The sequence below is a fragment of the Microcaecilia unicolor genome, chromosome 10 (assembly GCF_901765095.1).
Source record: "Microcaecilia unicolor chromosome 10, aMicUni1.1, whole genome shotgun sequence".
Lineage (NCBI taxonomy): Eukaryota > Metazoa > Chordata > Amphibia > Gymnophiona > Siphonopidae > Microcaecilia > Microcaecilia unicolor.
The window spans coordinates 22,821,455-22,843,409 of NC_044040.1; the positions used below are offsets into that span (position 1 = coordinate 22,821,455).

The window sequence follows — 21,955 nt, forward strand, 5'->3', positions numbered from 1 at the left end:
TCAAACTCTCATTATTTCCTGTCATTCATCCTGAAGTGATTTCAAAGACTGAGGAATTGTTGAAGCACAAAGATACTCCAAATGGCAAAGTTAATGATACAGATATCCTGTATGAATGGTAAGAGTGTTCTACTGATGAAGAAATGCAGGACCCTGATATTATAGATCCAGTCATTGATGAGGTAGTAGATTCTGCCTCTATAGATTCATTGGAGATTGAACCTTATTCCCTCAAAAAGGCTTTTTGGAAGAATAAGAGAATCTGTCTGTCCAAATAACTGAGGGAGATCTACTACCTCTTTTGATGTTTCTTGTAATGTGTGAAGAGTGATTTCTATCAGGTTCTTCGCCAAATAACTAAAATGGTATGAGTAGATGTAATTTATAAAAGCCCAATGTGCATGACTGTCATAAAATATTGTATAATTTCCCCTATTATGGATGGGAAGCAGTTAAGTTTGGCCTAATGTGACTGTGTATTAAACAGTATCCCATATGACTGTGAACGATTGATTGAATATTGAGATCAACATCCATCTTTCAGTGAGCAGATGTAAATCCTGGGCCAAAGAAAGTAAATATTTAAATGTACTTATCCCTCTAGGAGTCCCAGAAGCAAGCAGCAGCAGCAAATTTAAAAAAAAACAACAACAATAGCAAAACGTAACTGCAAAGGCAGCCGCAAGCCACGGGGCAAGGCAAAGGAAAGCTGTGACTGGCAGCAGCTACAAGAGAAAGGACATACAGCAACGGGAGCCCAGTGAGGGGACAACAGGAGAAAGCAGCCAATGAAAACAGCCAAGTGGGTGGCAGAAGCATAGCCACTGCAGTCTGCAGCTGCCTGAAGCACCCAAATGGTTGCTGCAGAAGTTGCTAAAGGACAGAGCACAGCAGCAGCGGCATCAGAACCATGGGAGCCCCATAGGAAAAGGCAAGACCAGCAGGAACAGCAAGAAACCGGGGCTATGTAAGGAAACCTTACAGGAGCCAGACCCCACAGAGATAGATCCTGGCTGTGAAGGGGAATCCCTCCAGCATAGCCCTTGAAAAAGGCTGAAGAGACCTTTCCCTGGAGGCAAAGAATAATTGCAGGCTGCAGCATAGAAGACAGGGAGAGGAAAACAAATAGAATATCATGGAGCCTTCCTGCTGCTGAAGAAAAGCTCAAGGATCTGCATGCTGATGGTAAGAAGCCCACGGAGGAGGAGGAGTTAAACCAGAGGGCATAAGAGAAGGGCCCACAACAAATGGAAGTGGCAGTCACATAGGAGCTGTGGACCAGCGAGACTGCAGGAGAGGCTGTGCTGAACCCAAGATTCCCCCAGAGAAGCAGAGGAGGTGATCAGAGTCCAGTAGCAGCAGGAGAAGGCGACCAGAGCCAGCCGAGAGGACCAGTGGAGCAGAGTCATCAGGAGGAGCTGGAGCAGAGGCATTGCAGGAGACTGTGGTGACCCTGAGAGATGCTGCAAAGGGAACCAGAACCCAGCAGAAGTGAGAGGGGAAGATGAAGGAGAGATAAGAATGAGCCTGCTGATTGTGAGAGCTGCATGGAACCATGGTGAAGAGAATCCAGCTGGAGTGGAACAGAGCAGATACAGCCAAGAGAGCTGCAGACAGCAAAGCTGCTGGTAGAGCTGAGGGAAGCGGAGAAAGAGCGAAAAGTGAGTGTGAGCTGAGAAAAGATCTAAGGCAGAGCAGCTGTTTGTGAGAGACAGTGTGGAAAGAGCAAATCCTGAGGAGACCACAGGAGCAAATTTGAGTATTTTAAGACACTGTGGGAGTGACACTGCTGAAAGCATGCTGTCGGAGACTGAAAATTGGAACAGGGACCTGGAGCAAGAGAGAGAGAGAGAGACTGCCTGCTGAAGCTGAATACAGAGGAAGGAGTGCAGCCTTTAAAGCAGAGCCAATGTGAAGTCAGCCAAGCCAGGAGTGCTCAGATATCCTGAGGTGGCTCCTGAAAGTGGCAGCAGCTCCTGTGCAAGGAAAGCCATATGCATGTGAGTAGGTGTAACAAGTGTGCAAGTACCCTTTGCCCTTTTCTTTAGAAAGGAATCCCGAACTGTTGTTTTCTTTTACTAGTTAGGTTTCTATTGTCACTGGGGCTACACAGACATTCAGCCAGAGCCATGTCCTACACCTCCCCCCCTCCCCCCCACCCCCATTAGTAGGTTTCCTTCTCTTTTTATTAAATCAGGTTAGAGAGTCAAGAAACTCATGTCTAAAATTTGCCTGTTATCCTGATTTGATTTGAACTTAAACACCATATAGAATAAATGTGTTCTAATTCTTCCTTGGTCTATTTCTTGAATAAGCAACCTTTTTCTTTTCTGCCCTAGCCCCTCCTCCCTGCCAGGGCCGCCGAGAGGGGGGGCATGGGGGGACAAAATTCCCCGGGCCCGGGTCTCCAAGGGGGGCCTAGCGCCGGGATCAGGCCGCCGGTGCTGCAGTCCCCGGTCTCACCTGCCTGCCTCCACAGCTCCGGGCCCCCTGCATTCAAAGCTGCAGTCGCAGATCACCTCTCTTCTGGCCTTCCCTCCCTATTTCCCACCCTCGTGGAAACCGGAAGTTACATCTGACAAGGGCGGGACACAGGGAGGGAAGGCCAGAAGAGACGCGTTCTGTGACTGCCGCTTTGAATGAAGGGGGCCCGGAGCCGTGGAGGCAGGCAGGTGAGACCGCGGACTGCAGCGGTGGGGGGAGTGATGGGGGGCAGCAGCGGCAGGGGGGCGGAGGTGGATCGGCCTTGCCCCGGGCCCGGCCTAGTCTCTCGGCGGCCCTGCTCCCTGCCTCCAAAAGATGCTTTAACAGAGTAGATAGACTATACCCATTGTTTGAGTAACTTGGTTGGAGGGATAGGATTGTGGGGAAGAGAGGTAGGGTCTTCCCTATCAATTAATGTGGTGCTTCAGTTGACATGGGCACAACTTGGAACGGTACTGTGAAGCGGGAGTCTCCTATGCCCCTGGGGTGTTACATTGGTATGGAAGGAGGACAGACTCAGCGAAGGGAGCAAAGTCCCCTCACACTTAGAAAAACTTACACAGAAAAAAATCGGTGCCCAAAAAAAACCACACTAAGCACTATTCTATAGACCTCACCTAATGTGCACTATTCTATAAACCTCACCTAATGTTAAGCACGGTTTATAGAATGCATGTAGCGGCCGTCCCACAACTAAAATTTAGGTGCAGACATTTACACCAACTAAAACCTGGTGTAAATACCCATGCCTTAATTAGGTGCAGATCGGGCATATCCTGTAACAGTGCATGTAAATTTTTAGGAACGCCCATGGCCCGCCCATGGCTACATCCCCCTTTGTGATCCATGCATTAGAATTCATGTGCATAACTTTACATAATACGCTTAGAAAGTTGCGCATGCAAATTCTAATTAGTGGCAATTAATGCCGATAATTGCTTGTTAGTGGCCAATTCGGGGGATAACACATACAAATTGTTTGTGGATGTAAAAACACTCGTATAACACACACGTGAAAATACACTTCGTCTCCCCAGAGTCTTCCGCTGTGTTCTGCCAGTGTCTCCTCCTCTCCTCAGCTTTCCCGCATCTTCCTGCTTAGGCCAACAATGGGGTTGCTGCCTTCAGGCTCCCCCTTGCCCGGAGTCCTCCGTGCACCAGTGTATCTTCCTCCCCTCGGCTGCCTTCAGGCTCCCCCTTCCCCGGAGTCCTCTGTGCACCAGTGCATCTTCTTCCCCTCGGCTGCCTTCAGGCTCCCCCTTCCCTGGAGTTCTCCGTGCACCAGTGCCTCGTTATCCCCTTGGCTCCACTCCAGTAGGGACTCTCACAGGCAGTCTTGGGGCATCATCGGGGGCCTTTCCTCCTCTGACACAACTCATGTGTACGCGTCAGAGGAGGAAAGACCCCTGATGATGCCCATGACTGCCTGTAACAGTCCCTGCTGAAGTGGTTTACTGAAACAAGTAAGAAAGACTGCAGAGAGGAGAATGGACAGCAGGGAACCTGAAAGCAGCTAAGGGGAGGAGGAGATGCTGGCGCGCGAGGGACTCTGGGGAGGGGGGAGCGCGAGGGACTCTGGGGATGGGGGAGCGCGAAGGCAGCAGCTATGTCAAAAAAACTTTTGTATAGCGTGCTCATACATATAGTGTATGTATGAGGGCGCAGGTTGTAAAAACACATATAATGCGCGTTATACTTGTGAAAATACGGTAATCATTTTCCCACAAACATAATTTTAGGTGGTCTTTAAATTTGACTCTTGAAGTCTCTCCTTCAACAAAACTAGTAAAATCTGTTTCCTACAGCCTGAGCAGATCTCTCCTGTGGTGTGAAATGACGAGGTCCCCTGTGACATGCCTTTAGTGTCCAGTGATATATTGATACAGTATAATTAACACCACCACTCTCTGTGTAAATGGCTTGAGGCCTTTGAAAGGGGCGTAGGTATGTTTTTTTTTTTGTGTAAGGACAGTATCTATAAGAGTGGTAGTACAGGGTCATGTGTGAGCAAGGGCAGCGTTTGTGAGCGCTGAAATGGAAAGCAATGAATACAGCCATGTGTGGAGGCCCCGGCCTGGCTGCTCTCCGGCAGTACCTTGTAGCTGGGCCAATTCTACCGCCGTGCTCTCCTGGGTCCCCCAGCTCTTCATGTGGATCTCAGCTCGGAGGCTGGTAATCTCCAGTTCATACTCCTGCCTCATCTGCTCCAGCTTCAGCAGCTCAGCCCGCAGACGACACAGCTCCTCCTGCAGCGTAGCTATGTCATTCTCCCGCTCAGCCGCCACCTCCTCGGCTGCCTGCCGCAGTGCCTGCACCTCTTCCTGTGCTGAACGCAGCTCCTCCTCCACCTCCTGCAGCTCACTCTCCTTCTCCTCCTCCAGACTGTCAATCTCCTCCTGCACGGAGCGCAGCTGTGCTACAGCGGGCACACAGTCAATAAGAGAGCACTGGAAAGTGTTAGGCAAAGGCATGAACAGGCAGTTAGTGCATTCTCAGGAGCAGTGGCGGACTGACAGGATTCTGGGCCCCCCAGGCAGTAAGAGGGTCCTGGGCCCCTGAGTCCCATATCCCTCCCCCTCCACCCCTGGGTCCCACATCTCTCCTCCCTGCCCAGATCCGACATCTTTCTCCCCTCCCCCCAGGTGCAACATCTCTCCCTCTCATTCTTTCTCCCTCCCCTCGATACACCACCTCTGCCCCCTCCCTCCATTCCCCGGGGCCAATTTTTCTCCCCCTTCCTGCGGCCAATATCTCCCCCTCTCTCCTCTCTGTCCCTGGATCTGGCTCTCTCCCTTCGCTTTTACCTCAAAAGTCCCTTTCCCCCTTGCAGGGCCCTGGCTGTCTGCCGCTGACCAAAACCTTTCTGCCACAGCCCACCCTTGCAGAAGCAGAAAGTTACCTCAGAAAGTGGCAGAGACGTTTCAGTCAGCGGCAGACAGCCACAGCCCTATATGGAGAAAGGGACTTTTAAGGTAAATGGGGGGGGGGAGGGGGGGGGGAGGGAGGGTTGAGAGAAGGGGAGAGGAGAGAGATGTCAGATATGTGGGGGGGAGGTACTGGGCCCTCAGGCACTGCCTGGTTGCCCAAAGGGTCAGTCTGCCCCTGCTCAGGAGCAACCCATCCAAGGCATTATGGGGGCAATTCTATAAGCTGATGCCTCCTTTTAAGTCCCTTTGCTGTGCGGTGAAAGGCTGTCCCATAACAGCATCTGGGCACCCAGATTCCATTATAGATATTAGCATAACCCAGTATCGAACCACCTAACATTTAGTCACCCACAGTTACACCAGAATAGACCTGGAGGAATTGTGGCTCCTAAACGCAGCAAAGGCACACGTAACTTACCGCATTCTGTAAGCTGTGCGCACACGTAGCAGCCAGGGTCACCAAAAGACAGAGCAGAGCCACAGCAGCCACCACCCTTCCCCACCCCACCCCACTCAGGACGCAGCTGCTGCCACCGACCCTCACTAGCTTGCTTGGGCCACCACTGCCCCCACCCCCCTATCTTCCTGCATCAGTGCGTCTGCTCCATCCCAGCCTCCAAAGGGTCCAGGCGCCGGGGTCTGTCTGTCTCCTGCTCCTGTGTGCCGGGATCAGGTTATCGAATTGCCACAATCACCCATGTCCCGACAGGAGCAGGAGAGAGACAAACAACACCCCCCCACCCCCCTTGGAGGCCAGGCCCAGGAAATTTTGCCTCCCCTGCCCCCCCCTCTCGGCGGCCCAGCCCATGTCCCTCCCATTTTCTGCACTATGGTTCTTAATGTGCGTCCTTACAGAATAGCGCTTATGTGCATGTGTCGCTTTTTCTCCGCACTTACACATGCAAGTGGCGCATATCTGTAAGGGCCCTGTTATAGAAGTGCCCTTTAAGTGCCAGTAGTTGCCTTTTGGAGAAAAAGAAATAAGGAATAAGTTTTCTGAGAAATCACAATGTATATCTGCATCGGTCAATAAAATATCTCCTCCATATTTAACAGTTTCACATGTTAATGTGTTTTTTTCATATATATGGTCCTGTTAAAATAATTCTAATCTAAATTTGTGGCAGAATTTGTCTCTTTTATTGACTCTAGACCCTAAGGTGCATGGCTAAGGAAGCCCAAAAGGACACGGGCCTGAGAGGATTGAAGGTTCAGCAGTGCTTCACAGGTCAAGGGTCACCAGAGCCTGAGTAGTGCTGACACAGGCCTGAGAGAATCAAAGGTTCAGCAGTGTTGACACAGGCCAAGAGGCTCCAGTGCCTGAGCAGTGCTGACACAGGCCTGAGAGAACTGAAGGTTCAGCAGTGCAGGCACAGGCTGAGAGACGCCAGGGCCTGAGCAGTGCTGGCCTACTGAACTCAGGAATATTGGTCTCATTTTATGCATTGTCCAAGCCTTAGTGAAAACAGAGCTTCCAATGTGTTCAGCACAGGAGTGACATCACAGTACCAGCTTCATCACCCAATCATACTTTGAACTTTTACCCATCAGCCTATTCCTTGTTTCAATAGAAATTTGGGAATAGGTGCCACAGCAGCCCTGACTCTGTAATACCTAAATAAAGCCAAGCCAGAGCTCCCTCGGGCTCCCTCTCCATGCTGTACAGCAGGACACACTGACTGTGTTACCCATCCCCTCTCTTCAGGTTTCTGGATTTACCTTGCAGCCGCTGGATTTGTCGGGTGAAATTCTCCGCTTGCTGGGCACTGGCTAGTCTCTCGTCCTCCAACACACCTGCAAAAAAAGGTCAGATTTCTCACCAGAACAAATACTCAGAGTTGCAGCAGAGTTCTGGTCACTGTACCGCTCGCCAGGCTCCTTCCACTTCATTCTCTTCATGTTGCCCAATAGCTCTCTCTACATTGTAATGCGAGGAAAGGTGAGGGAAAAAAAACCCTGTGTCCCCAGAAACAATTCCTTCCTGATCCCAAATATGACGCTCCACTTAACTGTTTGAGGAAGCATTTGTCCCCCCAAAAATCTGTTTTCCTGACCTCAAAATGAAAGTGGTTTAAAATAACACAGTGCATGCTCGACTATCTCATCAAATACATCATACTTGATTCATACTTGCCCATCCACAAAGGCTCAATATAGTTTACACCTCTAGGGGGCAGCAAAGAGCAGGCTGCAGTCAAAGCAAAACAATTGGCCCTAACAATGTGTCTTTTTATCTGCAGGAAGAACGGGCAGGTGACAACTTTTGGAAATTGTCCTCAATGTGTACATACATAGAAATCAATGTTTAATATTTAAAATTATGATGTCCAATTAAATGGGTAAAGAATCATGGATTTGATATACCTCCTTTATGTGGTACAATCAAAGCAGTTCACATATGTTCAGTGCATTTTTTCTAGCAAAAAAGGTGCCGGTACTCAAATGTCAGGCTACCCTTCAGGGGTGGGGTGATCACTGAGGGACCCAACCCACAATAGCCAGTCCCCCCCCCCCCCCCCCCCCCCCCGCAACCAGTCACAAAATCTATGACAAGGCAGAATTGGTGTGTAGAGCCTGAGCTCTTTCATTAAAACTTGGGGTCCATGGGTCAATTTTAGCAGACAATGGAAAAGGTGTCAATACTCACTACCCCCAAGTACCCCCTCAAAAAAAGCCCTGCACATATTATATGCAGGTACACAATTATGTGTTTTTACAGGAATTGTTTTGGGAATGGTGATGTTGGGGTAATCATAGCTTAATTATCAAAGTCTTAGGGGGATATCTAAGAGTCTGAAAGTTAATTGAAGAGGGATGAAAGACTGGAGGTTCATCCAGAGCACCTAACACCATTCCACTGGCTCTGTGTAAAGCCCTGCACCTCAGACTTCATATTTTTATATATAAATTTGCTCATACAGTATAACCTCAGGAAGTTCTCCTCATGCTTCACAAAGAACTCCCTGGCCCTGGCCCTCAGAACTTCAAAAGGGTCCCAGGACCTATACTCTGACCTGCACTCCATGGCCTTACTGGGTCCCTAGCTCTCTATTTCTGAGACCCAGTAGGATTCCAAAGACCATCACCTGATCCAAAGCCATATCCTCACCAGTATGTTCTGTACCTCAGAACAACAGAGATTCCTCATACCCTGTAACTTATTCTCCTTATCCTCCAAAGCAAGCTTCCTAGTCCTGTAACTCAATGTACAAGCAGGGTACAAGGCCATAACCTTTGAATACCAGCAGAGTGCAACACACTGTACCTCAGGGCATCAGAAGATCCCTGTGGCTGTACCTCAGAGCCCTTGGAGAACCTAATGCCCTGCAAATCTGGAAAGTTCTTCTCATACTTCAAAGTGAGTTTCCAGGCCCTGTACCTCAGAGCTCTGGTGAGTTTCAAGGGACTATGCCTCAGAGCCCCATAGATTCTTCATACCCTGTAACTCCAGGAAGTTTTCCTCATGCTTCTGAGCAAGCTCCCGGGTCTCCTGAAGTTCTGCCAGCAGCTGTAGGACCTGTGATTTCAGAATGTTTGTGTCCTCACTCAAATGCAGGTCTCCTACTCTCTGAGGTGGAGAATCTGAGGTATCCACGCATGCCTCCTCTGAGTCCAGGGATGAAGGATTGACATCATATAAATCTAAAGAAATAGTATAAATGGCAATGTTTATCAGCTCAAGAACAACAATGGGAATTATCCAGTTCTTATACTGAAAAGGAGATTAATCCCCACATTGCTCATATATCATCCCATACCAGGGCTTAAATCCTGGGGGAATGGCCTGGAATACAGTCCTGTCACTTTTTTTGGACCCCAGAACAGTAGTAGTATTCTGATCCAGCCCCTCCCTTCCAGGCAGCCTACAGGGAAGAGAAGAGGAAGGGCTGAGCCTGGAGCACAGCAGAAAATAGACTCTGTACTTCCTAATCCAGCCCGTTTTCTTCTTCTGATCTACCTGTCCCCTCCCCTAGCTCCACAGCTCCACTTTCTTTTTGTCTACAAATTAATCCCTATCCCATACTCTCCAAAATGAATTTGTTATTCAGAAGGAACACCATATAGCAACTACAGCTGGGCCCTTCAACTCTGGGAACACAGGTGCTTATTTTTGTAGCTATTTTGTATTTGTGTTCCTCTTTGAAGCCTGTCCCCATGTGCTGACTCAAGTCCCCCTTCCCATCTTTCTCAACTGCCTGTTGCCACTGTTGCTTTGAAATGGCTTTCAAGATCTCCCAAGGCAGCTATATTGAGATTGGCACTGGCATAAGTGAGAGTGATCTCCAGTCTCAATATGGCTGTAGGGACCTCCCACAGCAGTCTCAGCAACCATTTCAAAGCGGTGGCGACAGCAATGGGCCAATCAGTGGGCAGGAAAGAGTGGGAGGTTTTCCTGCCCCCAAAGAGGCCACTAGACCACCAGGGCTTGTTAAATTAGGCCTGGGGAGGGCCTACTGATGCTAGGAGGGGCTCGGGGATGGAGGCGGGCAGGGATTCATTCTCTGGGAGGGACGCAGGGGGTTGTGTCTTCCACCAGGGGGGCGAGGGGGTAGGCACGACTTTTCAGTTTTGGTTTCGGTAAGAACCCAAACCACCGATTTCAGTTGGCCTCTAGTCCCATTTAATACAATGAGATCTAGCTACAAATAATGCGCTTCTAAGGCATCAGCACGTGGGATCTAGCTAGTAATAATGTTCTTCAGTGGCATCAGCACATGGGATTAAGCTATGGGATCTAGCTACTAATAATGCACTTCAGTGGCACTGTACATGGGATCTAGCTAGTAATAATGGGCATGTGGAATCTAGCTAGTAATAATGTGCTTCAGTGGCATCAGGACATGGGATCTAGCTACTAATAATGTTCTTCAGTGGTATCACCACATGGGATCTTGCTACTAATAATGGGCATGTGGAATCTAGCTAGTAATAATGTGCTTCAGTGGCATCAGAACATGGGATCTAGCTACTAATAATGCACTTCAATGGCACTGCACATGGGATCTAGCTACTAATAAAGCACTTCAATGGCATCAGAATGTGGAATCTAGCTAGTAATAATGCGCTTCAGTGGCATCAGCACATGGGATCTAGCTAGTAATAATGTTCTTCAGTGGCATCAGCACATAGGATCTAGCCATGAGATCTAGCTACTAATAATGCACTTCAGTGGCATCAGCACATGGGATCTAGCTACTAATAATGGGCATGTGGGATCTAGCTACTAATAATGTAATTCAGTGGCATCAGCACATTGGATCTAGCTACTAATAATGGGCACGTGGGATCTAGCTAGTAATAATGCGCTTCAGTGGCATCAGCACATGGGATCTAGCTACTAATAATGCACTTCAGTGGCACTGCACATGAGATCTAGCTACTAGTAAAGCACTTCAATGGCATCAGAATGTGGGATCTAGCTACAAATAATGCGCTTCGAAGGCATCAGCACGTGGGATCTAGCTAGTAATAATGTTCTTCAGTGGCATCAGCACATGGGATCTAGCCATGAGATCTAGCTACTAATAATGCACTTCAGTGGCATCAGCACATGGGATCTAGCTACTAATAATGGGCACGTGGGATCTAGCTACTAATAATGTAATTCAGTGGCATCAGCACATTGGATCTAGCTACTAATAATGGGCACGTGGGATCTAGCTAGTAATAATGCACTTCAGTGGCATCAGCACATGGGATCTAGCTACTAATAATGGGCATGTGGGATCTAGCTAGTAATAATGCGCTTCAGTGGCATCAGCACATGGGATCTAGCTACTAATAATGCACTTCAGTGGCACTGCACATGAGATCTAGCTACTAGTAAATGGCATCAGAATGTGGGATCTAGCTACAAATAATGCGCTTCGAAGGCATCAGCACGTGGGATCTAGCTAGTAATAATGTTCTTCAGTGGCATCAGCACATAGGATCTAGCCATGAGATCTAACTACTAATAATGCACTTCAGTGGCATCAGCACATGGGATCTAGCTACTAATAATGGGCACATGGGATCTAGCTAGTAATAATGTGCTTCAGTGGAATCAGCACATGGGATCTAGCTACTAATAATGTAATTCAGTGGCATCAGCACATTGGATCTAGCTACTAATAATGGGCATGTGGGATCTAGCTAGTAATAATGCGCATCATTGGCATCAGCACATGGGATCTAGCTACTAATAATGGGCATGTGGGATCTAGTTAGTAATAATGTGCTTCAGTGGCATCAGCACATGGGATCTAGCTACTAATAATGCACTTCAATGGCACTGCACATGGGATCTAGCTACTAGTAAAGCACTTCAATGGCATCAGAATGTGGGATCTAGCTACTAATAATGCACTTCAATGGCATCAGCACGTGGGATCTAGCTAGTAATAATGTTCTTCAGTGGCATCAGCACATGGGATCTAGCTAGTAATAATGAGCATGTGGGATCTAGCTAATAATAATGTTCTTCAGTGGCATCAGCACATGGGATCTAGCCATGAGATCTAGCTACTAATAATGCGCTTCAGTGGCATCAGCACATGATATCTAGCTACTAATAATGCGCTTCAGTGGCACTGCACATGGGAACTAGCTAGTAATAATGTTCTTCAGTGGCATCAGCACATGGGATCTAGCCATGAGATTTAGCTACTAATAATGCGCTTCAGTGGCATCAGCACATGATATCTAGCTAGTAACAATGTGCTTCAGTGGCATCAGCACATGGGATCTAGCTAGTAATAATGTTCTTCAGTGGCATCAGCACATGGTATCTAGCCATGGGATCTAACTACTAATGAACTTCAGTGGCATCATCATATAGGATCTAGCTACTATTAATGGGCACATGGGATCTAGCAAGTAAAAATGTGCTTCAGTGGCATCAGGACATGGGATCTAGCTACTAATAATGCACTTCAATGCCATCAGAATGTGGGATCTAAGTAGTAATAATGCGCTTCAGTGGCATCAGCACATGGGATCTAGCTACTAATAATGCACTTCAATGGCATCAGCACATGGGATCTAAGTAGTAATAATGCACTTCAGTGGCATCAGCACATGGGATCTAGCTAGTAATAATGTTCTTCAGTGGCATCAGCACATGGTATCTATCCATGGGATCTAGCTACTAATAATGTGCTTCAGTGGCATCAGCACATAGCATCTAGCTACTAATAATGGACACGTGGGATCTAGCTAGTAATAATGTGCTTCAGTGGCATCAGCACGTGGGATCTAGCTACTAATAATGCACTTCAGTGGCACTGCACATGGGATCTAGCTACTAATAAAGCACTTCAAGGGCATCAGAATGTGGAATCTAGCTAGTAACAATGTGCTTCAGTGGCATCAGAATATGGGATCTAGCCACGGGATCTAGCTACTAATAATGAGCATGTGGGATCTAGCTAGTAATAATGTTCTTCAGTGGCATCAGCACATGGTATCTAGCCATGGGATCTAACTACTAATGCACTTCAGTGGCATCATCATATAGGATCTAGCTACTAATAATGGGCACGTGGGATCTAGCAAGTAAAAATGTGCTTCAGTGGCATCAGGACATGGGATCTAGCTACTAATAATTAGCACGTGGGATCTAGCTAGTTATAATGCACTTCAGTGGCATCAGCACGTGAGATCTAGCTAGTAATAATGTGTTTTGGTAGCATCAGCACGTGGTAACTTCGACCATCATGGTAATTGGACTAAACTATTTTCCATCTTCAAGGAGGTGGCTAACAATATAAGGGCTAAAAAGGTAGCGTTCACAAAGTGCAAAGGATTACAGAAGGAGGAACATTGAGAAGAATATCAGGGAAAATTATGGGGCCCTTTTACTGAGCTGCATTAAACAACTAACAACAGATTTTACCACATCATAGTCATTAGAACAGGCCTACGCTAAGAAGCAGCCACTATGTTAGCTGCTTAACATAGGAGTGGGTGAGAGATGAGCGTGACATGGGCAGGCGGAGGAGTGCCCTGCTGTGACACAGGTTGGTACTGCCTGCGAGCTACCGCAACTGCCAATAGCACAGCTGAACTTATCGCCATCTCAGGAGGGCGTGGCAAGTGCAGTTTCACTACTGGCAGTTCTTTCCTTTTTCCATTCTTCCTCATCCCCCCCCCCCAACATAGTAAGCACAACCCTGAACCCCCTCCCCCCAAATCCCATACTGTGGTAAGCCCCTCCCACTCCTTACATATGCCCCTCCCAAATATTTCAAAGCAAGCCCACACCCCACCTATAGTGGCCTGGGACAGGAGCGATCCCCCTCCTTTCTCTCCCGGTCCAACTCCAGGAATCAGAATGTCTGCCATTACCTCCGGCAGCAGTCTCACAGTTTCATGATACTATCACTAGGGACATCCTTCTATGTAAGGAGATTGTCTTCTTCTATAGAAGGATGCCACTAGTGATAGTACCATGAAGCTACTAGGGGTCACTGTGGTCATTTTGATTCTCAGCGGCTAGAGTCAATAAAGAGACATCCATTGGAAGACACATGAGAAGAGACTGGAGGTTTTACAATATGTAGACCGTAGAGGAGAGGAGGGACATAGAGGGTATAATGCAGTCTAGAGAATGACATGGGGGGTGAGGACACATGGTTAACTGCAGGGACAAAGCCCATGGGAAAAGGACTGGGACAGAGCCTATGGGAAACAGAATGAGGACAGAGCCCGCGGGGACGATGACAAACGTTGTCCCTGTGTCATTCTCTAAAATCTTGAGACTAGCCTTAAACAGTAAAATGCTAGTATCAATATGTAAAAACTTAACACTTCTTAGACAACTGGCAACTGAATTCAATGTTTAAAAAAACTGGATTTAATTGAAGCACTGTTAAATGACATCATTTGTGTCTTGTCTGCCTCAGATGTGGCAACGAGAGTCTTGTCTGCTGATCAGACTCCTACCATCTGCAACGTCCTTCCATCACATGCCCAGTTGCTCAAACATCTTACTGTTATTGCAAGATTCATCCATAGTTGCTGGCATCAAAGAACATTTCCAACACATAATTGACTCTTATTTTCCTGTTCATCAACTACACAGTGTTGGTTTTCTTCTACACCCACGTCTGAAAGACAATCCAATTAACTTCCCAGATGATGTAAAAACACAGGCAACCAAATGTTTGAGAAGGTTGTACCAAAACCAAATTGAAATGGAAGGCTCCAGTCCATCGACATCAACAACTCAGGATCCTTCACATTCCCAGAAAGCATTACATCTGTGGAAGAGCCCCCACCCCACCCCCAAAAGATTAAAAATGGATGTTAGCAGTTATCTTAGCATATTTGATTGAACAATGCCTCCTTTGAAGGCTATTGTTAATGAATTGGACAGGTATTTCTGTATGAGTGATGCAGATGACGATGTTTTCATTTTTTAGAAAAACAAGCAAAAGTGCTGGCCAAAACTGGCAAAACTTGCACAGGGGAGCCTATGCATTCCTGCTACCAGCATGTCTTCTGAGAAGACATTTTCTATTGCAGGAAGGAAGACAAGAGAGCTAGACTGAATGCTGAGATTGTTGATGACTTATTATTCATCTACAGATTAACAAATCGTAATTGTGCTTCATAGGGCATATTTCTCCCCCACTAGGGCATAGAGAGCAGGTTGTATTTTATCCCCCTGGACATTTTAACAGGGTGGAGTAGGATTCCTCGGGGTGGTAGAAGTCAGATATTGTTGGGGTTGGAAGGGGAGAGGGTGCCGAGGGGGAGGGTTATTTCAGTTGCTCATTGTTTTCTATTTGTGATTTATAAACAACAGTTGTACAGAATAATATCCCTTTTTAAACTTTAATAAAAATATTTTAAATATGAAATCATAAGTGTTTGAGGCGTGTGCAGATGGGGACAGAGCCCAGGAGACGGGCAGAGCTGGAGACAAACTTTGTCCTCATGTCATTCTCTACTGCAGACCTACAAAAACTTGAATTACTGAACAAATAAGCCTTTTCCAAATGAGAAGACGCTCGTAGAACTTGAGGATATAATATGAAGCTACAGGGAAGTAGTTTTAGAAGCAACATCAGGAAATATTTTTGTCATGGAAAGAGTGATGGATGCCTGGAATGCCATCCCAAAAGAGGTGATGCAAGCAATAATGTTGCTGGAATTAAGAAAAAAATGGAATATGCACCGTTGGTCCCTAAAAGGCAAGAGGAAGTAAACCAAGTAATGAGTTTTGCCTTCTAAGATATCAAGGGGAAGTACCTTCAACTGCACAGCAACCTCCCTGGACAGAGTGGTCTTTCCCTACTGCCATTTACTATCCTGTCAGTATTTAGCCATTGGCTGAATTGGTCCCCAATATTCAGTTCTAGATATAATCCACCTTCCGGCATTGAATATCCCAGATTTTTGCAGCCACTGGAAGTTATCTGGGTCTCGCTGATTATTCAATGCCGGTATCCAGAAAACTATCTGAGCAAGTTAAAACTCTGCAGTCCTACTTGCCCGGGTAGTTAGTCCAGGCACTGGCGCTGAAAATTGGCCATGCCTGCATAACTTCTGACTCAGCCCCAACTCCCCTCCCCCCTTCTGACCACCATGGCACAAGCTGGAGAGTAGCGTGGCAGTCAGAACAGATAACTCGGCATTTTCCAATTAAGTGCACTGAATGTTGGCTCCTATGTAACAATGTTTTGGATTGTTTCAGAATGGTACTATAGTCCTTAGTTCTGACACATCTGGACTACTGCAACTATTATTCAGCTGAATATGAATATTCCCAGATTCTATATAGTGCAAATTGATTTGCGTTGTGCGCACAACTTAATTATCTTAACAAGGCAATCAGCCCTGATAATTGCCAATTAGCAAGCAATCGTTTACACTAATTGGCTTTAATTAGAATTTACACACACAAACTAGGAGTGGCCTAGTGGTTAGAGCACTGGTCTTGCAATCCAGAGGTGCCCGGTTCAGATCCCATTGCTGCTCCTTGTGATCTTGGGCAAGTCACTTAACCCTCCATTGCCTCAGGTACAGACTTAGATTGTGAGCCCTCCTGGGACAGAGAAATATCCAGAGTACCTGAATGTAACTCACCTTGAGCTACTACTGAAAAAGGTGTGAGCAAAATCTAAATAAATATTTGAGATTCTACATGGAATGTTGCTACTATTTGAGATTCTACATGGAATGTTGCTCTTCCACTAGCAACATTCCATATAGAAGCCTGCCCTTGCAGATCAGCAACGCGGCCGCGCAGGCTTCTGTTTCTGTGAGACTGACGTCCTGCAGGACGTCAGTCTCACAGAAACAGAAGCCTGCGCGGCCGCGTTGCTGATCTGCAAGGGCAGGCTTCTATATGGAATGTTGGCTTCTACATGGAATGTTGCTAGTGGAGGAGTAGCCCAGTGGTTAGTGCAGTGGAACATCGAACGTTGCTACTATTTGAGATTCTACATGGAATGTTGCTGAGTGGAGGAGTGGGCCTAGTGGTTAGCACACTGGTCTTGCAATCCAGAGGTGGCCAGTTCAAATCCCACTGCTGCTCCTTGTGATCTTGGGCAAGTCACTTAACCCTCCATTGCCTCAGGTACAGACTTAGATTGGGAGCCCTCCTGAGACAGAGAAATACCCTGAATGTAACTCACCTTTTGAGCAAAATCTAAATAAATAAATAAACTTGCTAAGCATATTCTATAGAATGACATACATACATTCTAATGTGTGCTGCTTAGAATGGGCAGATTGTGGGTGTTTTTATAAATTATGCACACTGTATAGAATGCATCCGTTTCATGCCTAACTTAGTCGCTGGCATTTGCACCAAATTTTACTAGATTTAGTCATGTGAACAAGCCCTAGGCATTTTCTATAAACCATGCCTAACTTTAGGCGTGTTTTTTTTTCAGGGCCGATTTTTAAGGGGCCATATATAGAATCTAGCCAATAATGGACATTGACCTTTAACATAACAAATGATAAAAGTAGCAATGAGAAATCCGAGATCACGTGCTCATTTCAGTAGGATTTAGCACAGTACTGCCCCAGATTATTTGTATTTGAATTTATTTAAATCACTATTCGGCTGAATACAAATAATGGATTTGTGGCGCTGTTCGGGGCCGAATCAAGTCGAATACGAATATTCAGTACAGCCCTACTATTTATATTGGCATTCCAGATCACTTTTTAAGTGTACTGCAGCCAGTACAGAATGCAGCAGCCAGGCAGCTGACCCGTGCTGCTCCATTTCATCTTACGACGCATTGCTTACCTATATGACGTATCTGTTGCTCGTTGACTAAATGAATAAATGACCCCAGCTGTACTGCAGGGATTTTGTTAATCTGGCTGCTTTTGTTCCATCATTGAGCTGAGATAACTCGGCATTTTCCAATTAAGTGCACTGAATGTTGGCTCCTATGTAACAATGTTTTGGATTGTTTCAGAATGGTACTATAGTCCTTAGTTCTGACACATCTGGACTACTGCAACTATTATTCAGCTGAATATGAATATTCCCAGATTCTATATAGTGCAAATTGTGCGCACAACTTAATTATCTTAACAAGGCAATCAGCCCTGATAATTGCCAATTAGCAAGCAATCGTTTACACTAATTGGCTTTAATTAGAATTTACACACACAAACTAGGAGTGGCCTAGTGGTTAGAGCACTGGTCTTGCAATCCAGAGGTGCCCGGTTCAGATCCCATTGCTGCTCCTTGTGATCTTGGGCAAGTCACTTAACCCTCCATTGCCTCAGGTACAGACTTAGATTGTGAGCCCTCCTGGGACAGAGAAATATCCAGAGTACCTGAATGTAACTCACCTTGAGCTACTACTGAAAAAGGTGTGAGCAAAATCTAAATAAATATTTGAGATTCTACATGGAATGTTGCTACTATTTGAGATTCTACATGGAATGTTGCTCTTCCACTAGCAACATTCCATATAGAAGCCTGCCCTTGCAGATCAGCAACGCGGCCGCGCAGGCTTCTGTTTCTGTGAGACTGACGTCCTGCAGGACGTCAGACTCACAGAAACAGAAGCCTGCGTGGCCGCGTTGCTGATCTGCAAGGGCAGGCTTCTACATGGAATGTTGGCTTCTACATGGAATGTTGCTAGTGGAGGAGTAGCCCAGTGGTTAGTGCAGTGGAACATCGAACGTTGCTACTATTTGAGATTCTACATGGAATGTTGCTGAGTGGAGGAGTGGCCTAGTGGTTAGCACACTGGTCTTGCAATCCAGAGGTGGCCAGTTCAAATCCCACTGCTGCTCCTTGTGATCTTGGGCAAGTCACTTAACCCTCCATTGCCTCAGGTACAGACTTAGATTGGGAGCCCTCCTGAGACAGAGAAATACCCTGAATGTAACTCACCTTTTGAGCAAAATCTAAATAAATAAATAAACTTGCTAAGCATATTCTATAGAATGACATACATACATTCTAATGTGTGCTGCTTAGAATGGGCAGATTGTGGGTGTTTTTATAAATTATGCACACTGTATAGAATGCATCCGTTTCATGCCTAACTTAGTCGCTGGCATTTGCACCAAATTTTACTAGATTTAGTCATGTGAACAAGCCCTAGGCATTTTCTATAAACCATGCCTAACTTTAGGCGTGTTTTTTTTTTCAGGGCCGATTTTTAAGGGGCCATATATAGAATCTAGCCAATAATGGACATTGACCTTTAACATAACAAATGATAAAAGTAGCAATGAGAAATCCGAGATCACGTGCTCATTTCAGTAGGATTTAGCACAGTACTGCCCCAGATTATTTGTATTTGAATTTATTTAAATCACTATTCGGCTGAATACAAATAATGGATTTGTGGCGCTGTTCGGGGCCGAATCAAGTCGAATACGAATATTCAGTACAGCCCTACTATTTATATTGGCATTCCAGATCACTTTTTAAGTGTACTGCAGCCAGTACAGAATGCAGCAGCCAGGCAGCTGACCCGTGCTGCTCCATTTCATCTTACGACGCATTGCTTACCTATATGACGTATCTGTTGCTCGTTGACTAAATGAATAAATGACCCCAGCTGTACTGCAGGGATTTTGTTAATCTGGCTGCTTTTGTTCCATCATTGAGCTGAGACTAGTATCTTTACAAATTCCAACTATAAACTGCGCTTGCTTATCATAGACCTGCAGCGATCGACTGGTCCTAGGCTGTGGATTTGTTTTTTTCAGTAGAAATGAAGACTGAGCTGAATTATTTAACATTTTGACAAAAATTGGATATTTTCCACTGCTATTTTCAGCGAGCCACTGATTCGTTTATATTTAATGTCTGACTTGTTGTATACATGTTAAATTGTGATCCTCTCTAAACTCAGGATTGTAAGAGAAGCAGAATATATGTTAAATACAAATAAAAAATACATACACTTTGAGTGTATTTATTTTCCTCTCCCAAACCTAATCACTCTCTGGGAATACTCTTCCTAATCTAAGTGCACCAGGCTCAGGAGGGTAATTGTCCGTCCCACAGCACAGTCTTTGGTTGCATTATGCCAAAATGACTTTGAAAATCTTCCCCATAGAGAGTTTATTTGAAACTCCTTTGGGGCTTGCAGTCTTGTGGATAAAATGTGAGCTCATTCTGAAAGGGAACCCCATGGGGAGGGTGGGTACCTTTTGAAAAGGGGGCTCCCACTTCAGAACATACATTTTGTATCTGCTCTGAAGTAGATACAGATATTCCCACTGAAAGTAGCACAGCCCACTGCATACCCTTCCTCTCCCTAATCTTATCCCTTTTAGCCGCACTGTGTGGGGGGGGGGCGGTAATTTTCAGGTAATCTCTTTCTATGGGTAAACAAACATCTGGAAAAAGCTTTGACACTTGCCCTCCTCATGTATAAAATAACAAGCATTCAGGTCCTGCAGTCTATCCCAAAGAAAAAAAAATGGGGGGGGGGGAGAAGAAAAGGACAGCCCCCGACAGACAGCAAGAGAGACAAAGACCCCTGTGCAGAGAAAGGCAGTCAGAGAGAGACCAAGGAAATAGACAGACAGGGAGGAAGAAAGACCAGACAGGAATAGAGACAAGCATCTGGGGATCAAGAGATGAAAGACAAAGACAGAGATAGCCACACAGCAATTCAGAGATGGACAGACAGATACAAGGCAAGAAAGAGGGAGGCTGATACAGAGTATGTCACAAAGCCAACCAGAGAAAAAGTGGGGAGAGGGACAGAAACAACCAAAGAGATACTAGGGGGGGAGACATAGAGACACACAGGGAAATGGCAGGAGGCCTGACTGACCTGCAAGCTGCTGTATTCTGGCTGCTGCCTGTCTCTCAGTCTCTTCCATGATTGCTAAGAGTTAGCAGCACTGCTGAGAGAAGCAAGGATGGGGGACAGGAGGAGGGAGGGAGGGACAGAAGAGAGGGAGCCAACCAAGAAGGAGTGATGCAGCTCAGAAAGGAGGGAGGAGATCTCTCTCTTTCAAGTGGAAGTCATTGCAGTAGGGCAGTGAGCAAGGACTAAGATGCCCTAATCCAGTGGATCAGCCCTGCTGCAGATAGATGAGCAGACAGACACAAAACAGATCTACATAACCACACACTGACAACAAGATTTAATCACACATGAGCAGATACAGAGAATCACCCACACTGATAACAGTTTCACATAGTCACTCTCACACACAAACATAGGCATACACAGAGAATCACAAAGACACAGACAGTAACACGTAGTCATACACATGCATGCATGCATACAAACAAGACAGACAAGCACAGGCAAACCAGAAAACCACATACAAAGACACAGACTGGCATGATAGACTTTCACATAGGCAGATGCATGCATACAGAGTCACACATACAGATAGCGAAGCTAGAGGAATGGACCAATATTTAGCAACTAAGGTTTAATCCCAAAAAATGCAGGGTCATGCACTTGGGTCGCAAAACTCCGAGGGAACAGTACAGTATAGGGGGTGTAGTGCTTCAGTGTGCAAAGGACGAGTGGGACTTGGGGGTGATTGTGTCTGACGACCTTAAAGCTTTCAAACAGGTAGAAAAAGCGATGGCCAAAGCAAGAAGGATGTTTGGGTGCATAAAGAGAGGAATGACCAGCAGGAAAATGGAGATGATAGTGCCGTTGTATAAGTCTCTGGTGAGGCCTCATTTGGAGTACTGCGTGCAGTTCTGGAGACCGCACCTACGGAAAGATATAAACAGGATGGAGTCGGTCCAGAGGGCGGCTACGAAATTAGTAAGCGGTCTTGAATGCAAAAATTATAAGGATAGGCTTATGAACCTCAACATGTATACGCTGGAAGAGAGGAGGGAGAGAGGAGACATGATAGAAACCTCTAAATATCTCAAGGGCAATTATGTACAGGAAGACAGCCTTTTTCAAATGAAGGAGAGCTCTGGAATGAGGGGGTATACGTCAAACGCATCTCTGGTATTACGTAAGCCACATTGAGTCTGCAAATAGGTGGGAAATTGTGGGATACAAATGTAACAAATAAATAAAGTTGAAGGAATAGGCTTAGGAGTAACCTAAGGAAGTATTATTTCACAAAAAGGG

General features: G+C 46.1%; 1 protein-coding gene across 1 annotated transcript in view; it reads right to left on the reverse strand.

Annotated features, from left to right (window-relative positions):
* Positions 1–20,723, reverse strand: part of CCDC136 (coiled-coil domain containing 136) — a 53,587-nt gene extending 32,864 nt beyond the window's left edge. Inside the window, exons 1-4 of the mRNA XM_030216730.1 lie at positions 20,675–20,723; positions 8,850–9,053; positions 7,131–7,205; positions 4,580–4,900 (exon numbers count right to left, since the gene is read on the reverse strand). Of these exons, the coding sequence (XP_030072590.1) occupies positions 4,580–4,900; positions 7,131–7,205; positions 8,850–9,053; positions 20,675–20,723 (649 nt within the window). The remainder of the gene's footprint in view (positions 1–4,579; positions 4,901–7,130; positions 7,206–8,849; positions 9,054–20,674) is intronic.
* Positions 20,724–21,955: the final 1,232 nt, after the last annotated feature.